At 70.4% G+C, this 9404-nt stretch overlaps 2 protein-coding genes across 4 annotated transcripts; one reads left to right on the plus strand and one right to left on the minus strand.

Moving 5' to 3' along the window:
* Window positions 1-1705: 1705 nt before the first annotated feature.
* Window positions 1706-7659, minus strand: MPDU1 (mannose-P-dolichol utilization defect 1). 3 transcript variants are annotated; one of them, XM_045001400.1, is made up of 8 exons: window positions 7200-7659; window positions 4985-5050; window positions 4202-4334; window positions 2802-2887; window positions 2585-2703; window positions 2283-2393; window positions 1885-2040; window positions 1706-1847 (listed from the first exon to the last, which is right to left on the minus strand). In XM_045001400.1, the coding sequence occupies exons 1-7, from the start codon at window positions 7285-7287 to the stop codon at window positions 1912-1914; spliced, it is 732 nt and encodes a 243-aa protein (XP_044857335.1). In that variant the 5' UTR covers window positions 7288-7659; the 3' UTR covers window positions 1706-1847; window positions 1885-1911. The 3 variants fall into 3 exon arrangements, with proteins under 3 accessions (XP_044857335.1, XP_044857334.1, XP_044857333.1); XM_045001399.1 differs by having other exon boundaries at window positions 1706-1844; window positions 1882-2040; XM_045001398.1 differs by having other exon boundaries at window positions 1706-2040.
* A 181-nt stretch (window positions 7660-7840) lies between these two features.
* On the plus strand, window positions 7841-9160 carry LOC123361363 (putative nuclease HARBI1). The gene is made up of 2 exons (XM_045001377.1): window positions 7841-8029; window positions 8120-9160. The coding sequence occupies exons 1-2, from the start codon at window positions 7841-7843 to the stop codon at window positions 9158-9160; spliced, it is 1230 nt and encodes a 409-aa protein (XP_044857312.1).
* Window positions 9161-9404: the final 244 nt, after the last annotated feature.

A 9404-nucleotide genomic window follows, 5' to 3' on the forward strand; every position in this document is an offset into this window, starting at 1 on the left:
GGGGTGTCTGTCGTAATGCAACGTATTTTGTAAAGAGAATAAAGCTGGTTCCTAGAGGCAGCTCCGAGCCCAGGGGGTTACTGGGGGGGGGGGGCCGGAAACAGATCAAACCTCCCCCCCCCCCCAAAAAAAAAAATCCTGCAGGGTTTGACCCCCCGGGAGCCGCAGCCCCCTGCACCCCCAGCCCCGGCCGGTGCCCCTCACTCCCGACCCGCAGCCCCGGCCCCCCCCCCAGCCCTGCCGGTGCCCCTCACTCCCGACCCGCACCCCCGCCCCCCCCCCAGCCCTGCCGGTGCCCCTCACTCCCGACCCGCAGCCCCTGCCCCCCCCCCCCAGCCCTGCCGGTGCCCCTCACTCCCGACCCGCAGCCCCTCAGGTCAGGAAAGGTCCCAGCTCCTCAGAGAGGAGGTGAAGAGTTAACCCCGCAGGTGCCAGGGAATGGCGGGGCGGGGGGAAACAGGATGGGGGCCGTTGCCCCGGTAACGGTCTTCTGTCCTAGCTACAACACCGGTGCCTTCCCCGTCACCCCACCCAGTTGCCGTGGTAACCCGGGAAGGGCCCGGCCCCCGCCTGTTCTGACACGAAGGGGTGAATCACCCCGGGAAACCTGCTGGGGGGGGGGGCAGGGATAAGCCCAGCCCCTCCCCCCATTCCCAACCACAGCCAGGGCAAGAACCCAGGCGTCCGGGCTCCCAGCACCCCTCCCCCCACTCCCCTCCCAGAGCCGGGGCAAGAACCCAGGAGTCTGGACCCACCAGCCCCCACTTCCCTCACAGGGCCGGGGAGAGAACCCAGGAGTCCTGGCTCTCAGACCCGCCCCCCCCTGCTCTAACCACTAGCCCCCACTCCCCTCCCAGAGCCGGGGAGAGAACCCAGGAGTCCTGGCTCCCAGCCCCCGCTGCTCTGACCCACCAGCCCCCACTCCCCTCCCAGAGCCGGGGAGAGAACCCAGGAGTCCTGGCTCTCAGCCCCCCCCTGCTCTAACCACTAGCCCCCACTCCCCTCCCAGAGCTGGGGAGAGAACCCAGGAGTCCTGGCTCCCAGCCCCCCCTGCTCTGACCCACCAGCCCCCACTCCCCTCCCAGAGCCAGGGAGAGAACCCAGGAGTCCTGGCTCCCAGCCCACCCTGCTCTGACCCACCAGCCCCCACTCCCCTCCAGAGCCGGGGAGAGAACCCAGGAGTCCTGGCTCCCAGCCCATCCTGCTCTGACCCACCAGCCCCCACTCCCCTCCCAGAGCCGGGGAGAGAACCCAGGAGTCCTGGCTCCCAGCCCATCCTGCTCTGACCCACCAGCCCCCACTCCCCTCCCAGAGCCGGGGAGAGAACCCAGGAGTCCTGGCTCCCAGCCCCCCCTGCTCTGACCCACCAGCCCCCACTCCCCTCCCAGAGCTGGGGAGAGAACCCAGGCGTCCTGGCTCCCAGCCCCCCCTCCCCTCCCAGCACCGGGCAGGGTCCCCGGGCAGACATGGCCCCGGGTGGGGATCCCGGCGCCGAGGGGGGCAGGGCAGGGAGGCAGGAGGACGGTGACTAATTGGCACCATTAGCGCCACGCTCGTTAGCTGCTGGGGGGCCGGGGAGGAGGGGCTGGGGAGTTCCATGCCTCCCCCCCCCCCCAATCCCGATTCCACCCTCCGTCCTTCCGGCCCTGCGGCAGGGAGTCCCAGAGATCCCCCCGCCCCCCCCAGGATGGGCACAGCCGGGAGCTCCTGGCAGATCAGCGTTTAATTACCTCACTGGATGGGGGGGGTACAGGCTCCCCCCCCCGCCGGAGCCCAGCTGGGGAGGGGGGGGCTCAGCGGGTTCCCCTCTAGGGGGCGCCGGTGCAGCCAGACGGGGGCCGATACGGCTCAGAGGGCAGCGGGGGGGGGGGGTGCCGGCCGCGGTGAGAGTCTCGGGGGGGAGGGTCCCCTCTATTCCCGCTTCTTCCCGGCCCCCGCCCCGGCCGGCACGTGCCAGTAATACAGGAGCTGGGCCGCGATGACGCCGTTGCAGACGGAGGAGACGACGTAGGTCAGAGCCAGCAGGGGGTCGCCCGTCTCCTGCAGGGGGAGAGACGGAGGGGGGCTGAGGGTGCCCGGGGCGGGGGGAATGGGGCAGGGGCCTGTCGCCTCTGGGGGGCGCCGGCTCCCCCCCCGGCCCCAGGGCGGGGACTGGCTGGCTCAGGGGGGCGGGGAATGGGGCATGATGGGGACACGACCCGAGGGATTGTGGGAAGGAACGTGCCCCCCCCCCGCTGCCCCCCATGCCCTGTGACCCCAAAGCTCGTGCCCCCCGGCGCTACCTGGACGGAGGTGAAGATCCGGGCCAGGGAGCCGCCCAGGAGCAGGAAGACGGTGACGGCCGACAGCTGCCCCGTGTGCCCGTTGCGGTAGTTGGTGGCCGCCTGGAGTAGCTGATGGGGGGGGGGGAGAGACAAGACCCCCCCCCGGATCAGCAGCTTGGACAGATTCTGCCCCCCACCCCCCAAAACACACACAGCCCCCGACCACTAGTGTGTCCCCGCCCCAGAGCCCCCTGCCCCATTCCCCGCCCCCCGAGCCGGCCAGGGGGAGCCAGCGCCCCCTAGAGGGGACGGCCCCTTACCCGGCTGACGACGATGGCCGGCATGTTGGCGGCTTGCAGGAGGGTGACCACGGGCGGGGGGGTCAGGGGGGAGAGCAGCAGGCAGAGCAGAGTGAAATACAGCACCAGGAAGGAGACCCCTGGGGGGGGAGAGAGACGAGAGAGGGTTAAATCCCCCCCCCGCAGGGACCCACCCGCCCCCCCGGCCCCGGTGGGGGGGGGGCTGCGCCCCACTCACCCTGCGCCGTGCGTCCCCCGAAGTGCAGGGCCAGGAAGCCGATGGCGACGGTTTGCAGCATGAGGAAGAGCGCCTCGCCCCAAGCGCTGCGGGGGGGAGAACATGGGGTCCGGTCGCCCGAAAAACCCTGCCCCCCCCCTGCCCCCGAGCCGGCCAGCCCCCTGCCCAGCGCCCCCACAGAGTCCCAGAGCCGGGGAGAGAACCCAGGAGTCCTGGCTCCCAGCCCCCCCTGCTCTAACCACCAGCCCCCACTCCCCTCCCGGAGCCGGGGAGAGAACCCAGGAGTCCTGGCTCCCAGCTCCCCCTGCTCTAACCCACCAGCCCCCACTCCCCTCCCAGAGCTGGGGAGAGAACCCAGGAGTCCTGGCTCCCAGCTCCCCCTGCTCTAACCCACCAGCCCCCACTCCCCTCCCAGAGCCAGGGAGAGAACCCAGGAGTCCTGGCTCCCAGCCTCCCCTGCTCTAACCACCAGCCCCCACTCCCCTCCCAGAGCTGGGGAGAGACCCCAGGAGTCCTGGCTCCCAGCCCCCCTGCTCTAACCCACCAGCCCCCACTCCCCTCCCAGAGCCGGGGAGAGAACCCAGGAGTCTGGGCTCCCGGCCCCCCCTGCTCTAACCCACCAGTCCCCACTCCCCTCCTGGAGCCGGGGAGAGAACCCAGGAGTCCTGGCTCCCAGCCCCCCCTGCTCTAACCACCAGCCCCCACTCCCCTCCCAGAGCTGGGGAGAGAACCCAGGAGTCCTGGCTCCCAGCCCCCCCTGCTCTAACCCACCAGCTCCCACTCCTCTCCCAGGGCTGGGCAGAGAACCCAGGAGTCCGGGCTCCCGGCACCCCCTGCTCTAACCACCAGCCCCCACTCCCCTCCTGGAGCCGGGCAGAGACCCCAGGAGTCCTGGCTCCCAGCCCCCCTGCTCTAACCACTAGCCCCCACTCCCCTCCTGGAGCCAGGGAGAGAACCCAGGAGTCCTGGCTCCCAGCCCCCCTGCTCTAACCACTAGCCCCCACTCCCCTCCCAGGGCTGGGCAGCGAACCCAGGAGTCCGGGCTCCCGGCCCCCCCTGCTCTAACCCACCAGCCCCCACTCCCCTCCTGGAGCCGGGGAGAGAACCCAGGAGTCCTGGCTCCCAGCCCCCCTGCTCTAACCCAGCAGCCCCCACTCCCCTCCCATGGCCGGGGAGAGAACCCAGGAGTCCTGCCTCCCAGCCCCCCCTGCTCTAACCCACCAGCCCCCACTGCCCTCCCAGAGCTGGGGAGAGAACCCAGGAGTCCTGGCTCCCGGCCCCCCTGCTCTAACCCACCAGCCCCCCCTGCCCTCCCAGAGCCGGGGAGAGAAACCAGGCGTCCGGCTCCCAGCCCAGGGCTCCCCCTGGTGGCGCGGGGGGGGGGGGCGGCGCGGGCTCACCTGAAGGGGAAGCCGTGGGCCAGGCTGTAGACCATGGTGCCGGTGATGGCCAGCAGCTCCAGCAGGACGGCCTGGACACTGAGCCCCACGGCGCTTCTCGCCCCCAGGATCTTAAACACCTGGGGCAGCTTCACTGCGGGGAGACGGGGGGCACGTCAGGCGGGGGGGGGGGGCTGCCCCTCATCGGAACGGAGGGGCCGGGGGGGAGCCGGCGCCCCCCAGAGGGGACAGGCCCCTGCCCCATTCCCCGCCCCCCTGAGCCGGCCACTCCCCGCCCTGGGGCCGGGTGGGAGCCGGCGCCCCCCAGAGGGGACAGGCCCCTGCCCCATTCCCCGCCCCCTGAGCCAGCCAGTCCCCGCCCTGGGGCCGGGTGGGAGCCGGCGCCCCCCAGAGGGGACAGGCCCCTGCCCCATTCCCCGCCCCCCTGAGCCAGCCAGTCCCTGCCCTGGGGCCGGGTGGGAGCCGGCGCCCCACAGAGGGGACAGGCCCCTGCCCCACTCCCCACCCCCCTGAGCCAGCCAGTCCCCGCCCTGGGGCCGGGTGGGAGCCGGCGCCCCCCAGAGGGGACAGGCCCCTGCCCCATTCCCCGCCCCCCTGAGCCAGCCAGTCCCCGCCCTGGGGCCGGGGGGGAGCCGGCGCCCCCCAGAGGGGACAGGCCCCTGCCCCACTCCCCGCCCCCCTGAGCCAGCCAGTCCCCGCCCTGGGGCCGGGTGGGAGCCGGCGCCCCCCAGAGGGGACAGGCCCCTGCCCCACTCCCCCCCCAGCCAGGGAGCCGGATCGTACCCATCAGCGACCCCGCGACGATGGCGAGTCCCAGCCCTTTGCTGATCAGGATCTTCAGGCAGGGAACTGGATGAAAACACAGAGGGGAAAGGGGGGGGGGGCAAGTCAGGTCAGCAGCGACCCCTGCCCCCTCCCCGGTGGAGTTTACGCCCCCCCAGCAAGCTCCCGGGGATTTCACCGCCCCCCCACAAACCCTATGGCCTCTTGGGGTGTCCTTAGCCGCCTGCCCCCTTTGTCCCTTCCCCGGCAGCCCCATGGCCGTCTGCTGCCCCCTGGATATCCCGGGCCCCCGCCCCATGCTGACCCCATCCCTCATTCCTCTATCACTGCCCCACACGGGCCAGGCTCCCCGGGCCCCCATGTCACGTGTTTCTCTGAGCATCACTGCACCCCACGGTAGCTACTGCCCTGCCCCAGTGAGCCCCCACTGACGCCCACCCAACCCACACTGCTCCCCCAGCCCCCCGACCCCCAACCAAGCCCCGCTGCTCCCCCCAGCTCCCCACCCCCCTAACCTAATTGCCTCCTCTGAGGAGAGAACGGATGCGGGGTAAGCGGCGACGTGGTATTCCCTGACTTCAGCAAAGCTTTTGACACGGTCTCCGCAGTGTCCTGCCGGCAAGTTACAGACGTACGGGCTGGATGAATGGGCTATCGGGTGGCTAGAAAACTGGCTAGATCGTCGGGCTCAGCGGCTAGTGACCAACGGCTCCATGTCTAGTTGGCAGCCGGTTTCAAGCCGAGTGCCCCAGAGGTCGGTCCCGGGGCCGGTTTTGTTCAACATCTTCATTAACGATCCGGACGATGGGATTAATTGCACCCGCAGCAAGTTCGCGGCTGACACGAAGCTGGGGGCAGAGGTGGATACGCTGGAGGGTCGGGATAGGGTCCAGAGGGACCTAGACGAATTGGAGGATTGGGCCAAAAGAAACCTGATGAGGTTCAACAAGGACAAGTGCCGAGTCCTGCCCTTGGGACGGAAGAATCCCAGGCACTGACACAGGCTGCGGACCGACAGGCTAAGCGGCCGTTCTGCAGAAAAGGACCTAGGGGTTACAGTGGACGAGAAGCTGGAGATGAGCCAGCAGTCGCCCTTGTTGCCAAGAAGGCTAATGGCATTTCGGGCTGTATTAGTAGGAGCATTGCCAGCAGATGGAGGGGCGTGATCATTCCCCTCTATTCGGCACTGGTGAGGCCTCATCTGGAGACTGGGTCCAGTTTTGGGCCCCTCACTACAAGAAGGATGTGGAAAACTTGGAGAGTCGAGCGGAGGGCAACGAAAATGCTGAGGGGGCTGGAGCACATGAGTTACAAGGAGCGGCTGAGGGAGGGATTCGATAGCTGCCTTCAGCTACCTGCAGGGGGTTGCAAAGAGGATGGATCTAGACTGTTCTCAGTGGTACCTGATGAGAGAACAAGGAGCAATGGGCTCAAGTTGCAGTGGGGGAGGTTTAGGTTGGATATTAGGAAAAACTTTTTCACTAGGAGGGTGGTGAAGCACTGGAATGGGTTCCCTAGGGAGGTGGTGGAATCTCCTTCCTTAGAGGTGTTTAAGGTCAGGCTTGACACAGCCCTGGCTGGGATGATTTAGTCGGGGATGGGCCCTGCTCTGAGCAGGGGGTTGGAGTAGATCCCTCCTGAGGTCCCTTCCAACCCTGAGATTCTCTGGGTCTGTGATTCTACCCCATTGACCCCCAACCAAGCCCCACTGACCCCTGCCCCACACAACCACCCCCCACTGCTCTGTCCAACTGCCCCAGCCAACCCCCACTGCCCCTCCCCTCCCAAGTGGGGGCTGAGGCCGGGATGTGTCATCCCAGGGGAGTGGGCTGAGAATGAGGGGTCACCCCTCCCCCAGGAATGCCACTTCTGGCAGCACTTCCGCCCCGCACCAACATGGCGGCGACCTGACTCGCTGGGAACTTCCGCCCCGCACTAAGATGGCCGCGACACGCCTAACTTCCGCCCTCCACCAACATGGCAACGGCACGCCTCCCGGGGCACTTCCGCCCCGTCCCAAAATGGCGGCGGCTCGCCTACCCGCGGCACTGCCGCCCCACAGCAACATGGCGGCGGCCCGCCTTACTTCCGCCCCGCACCAACATGGCGGGGGCACGCGGCAGTTCCGCCCCGCGCCCATGGAGCGCCGGAGGGCTGCCGCCCTGCGTTGCCATGGCAACCGGAGGGGTGTGTGTGGCCAGGGCCGCGCGCTCACCGTGCAGCAGGTTGAAGCGCACGAACAGCTCGTCGTAGCAGCGCTCGGGCAGCAGGTGCGGGACCAGCAGCCCCTGCAGCGCCGCCATTTTGGAAAATGGCGACACTCCCACACCGGCTCGGCCGGCGCTTCCGCCTCCATGTCGCCAGCGACGCTACAGCGCAGGCGCGGTGGCGCCCGCGGGACAAGTCACTGCGCACGCGCCACCCGCCCGCGGTCGGCATATGTGCGCGCGCGCGCGAGCCTCCCTCAGTTCACACTCCCTGTGCGCATGCGCCCGCACTTCCCGCCTCCGTAGTACACAGGCGCCTGTTTCGCGCCCGCTCTCTGCGGCGCACGCGCAAGGGAGGCGGAGGAGACAAAGGGGAAGGGCGGGCAAAGCTTAGTAGGCGCCATGAGGCTGAGGGGGCGCGCATGCGCCCTGCTCCGCAACCGTCCCCATTTCCTCCCTGCGCATGCGCCCTGCCCCTCAACCGTCTGCCTTTCCTCCTTGCGCATGCGCCGTCCCCCCCAACGGGCGCCCCTTCCTCCCCGCGCACGCGCCCTTTCCCCCAACCCTCCCCGCCTTTCCCTCCCCGCGCATGCGCCCTAGCGCGCCCCATCCCCCCCTCTCCACTTGACCAAACTTTGGCCAACCCAAGATGGCCGCCCCAGCGCCGCCATCTTGCCCCCTCCCCGCCCTGAGCCGGGGGGCCGTGGCCCTCTGCCTCCTCTACTACCTGCGGCTGCAGCGGGGCCGCCGCCTGCGGGAGGCCGCCCGCCGCCGCCGGGCCGCCCGCCGCCGCCGGGCCCGGGCCCGCTGGGGCCGCCGCTTCGCCCTGCTCTGGCTGGCGGGGACCCCGGCGTCCGGGCCCGGCCCCCGCCCCGCCGGCCCCCCGCCCGTGCCGGCCCTGCCCCCGCCCCCGCCGCCGGCCCGGGAGCGGCGGCTGTGGAGCAAGGCCCGGAGCTCGGCCTTCTGGGACACGGTGCGGGCCAAGGCCTTCGGGCCCGGCGAGTGGGCCGAGAACTTCCGCCTGGGCCCGGCCACCTTCGACTACCTCTGCGGGCGGCTGCGGGGGGCCATCCAGCGGCGGGACACCAACATGCGCCGGGCCATCCCCGCCGAGGTCCGCCTGGCCATGACCCTCTGGCGCCTGGGCGCCTGCACCGAGTACCGGGCCGTGGAGCAGCAGTTCGGCGTCTCCCGCTCCACCGTCTGCAAGATCCTGCGCGACGTCTGCGAGGCCGTGGTGGCCATCCTCACCCCGGCCTACGTGGCCGCCCCGGCCGGGGCCCGGCCGGCCGGCTTCCCCGCCCCGCCGCCCCAGCTGGCCGGGGTGCTGGGGAGCCTGCACGTCCCCATCCGGGCCCCCAACGAGAACGCCGCCGGGTACTTCAACCGCCGGGGCTGGCACTCGGTGGTGCTGCAGGCCGCCGTCGACGCCCGCGGCTGCTTCTGGGACGTCAACGTGGGCTGCCCCGGCAGGCAGAGCGACGCCCAGGTGCTGCGGGCCTCCGAGCTCTACCAGCGCGCCCAGCGGGGGGAGCTCTTCCCCGGGGCGGCCCGGGAGGTGGCCGGCGTCCAGGTGCCCGTCTACCTGCTGGGCGGCCCGTCCTACCCGCTCCTGCCCTGGCTGATGACGCCTTACCGGGCCGGGGAGCTCACGCCGGCCCAGAGGCGGTTTAACGAGTACGCCGCCGCCGCCCGCACCGTGGTGGGCGTGGCCTTCGGGCGCCTCCGGGGGCGCTGGCGCTGCCTGCAGAAACGCAACGACACCGACGTCTCCTTCCTGCCCACCCTCATCGCCGCCTGCTCCACCCTCCACAACGTCTGCGAGATGCACGGCGACGTCTTCCAGCCCCGCTGGATGGTGGAGGAAGAGGAGGAGGAGGAGGAGGAGGAGCCCTTCGAGGACGGGGAGGGAGAGGAGGGCGCCGCGGCCGAGATCCGTGAGGCGCTGGCTCTGACCCTGCGGGACTGAGGGATAGAACCCAGGCGTCCTGGCTCCCAGCCCCCTCCCTGCTCTAACCCACCAGACCCCTCTCTCTTCCCAGAGCCGGGGAGAGAACCCAGGAGTCCTGGCTCCCAGCCCCCCGTCCTCTAACCCACCAGCCCCCACTCTCCTCCCAGAGCTACGGAGAGAACCCAGGCGTCCTGGCTCCCAGCCCCCCCTGCTCTAACCACCAGCCCCCACTCCCCTCCCAGAGCTCGAGAGAGAACCCAGG

The sequence above is a fragment of the Mauremys mutica genome, unplaced genomic scaffold (genome assembly GCF_020497125.1).
Source record: "Mauremys mutica isolate MM-2020 ecotype Southern unplaced genomic scaffold, ASM2049712v1 Super-Scaffold_100475, whole genome shotgun sequence".
Lineage (NCBI taxonomy): Eukaryota > Metazoa > Chordata > Testudines > Geoemydidae > Mauremys > Mauremys mutica.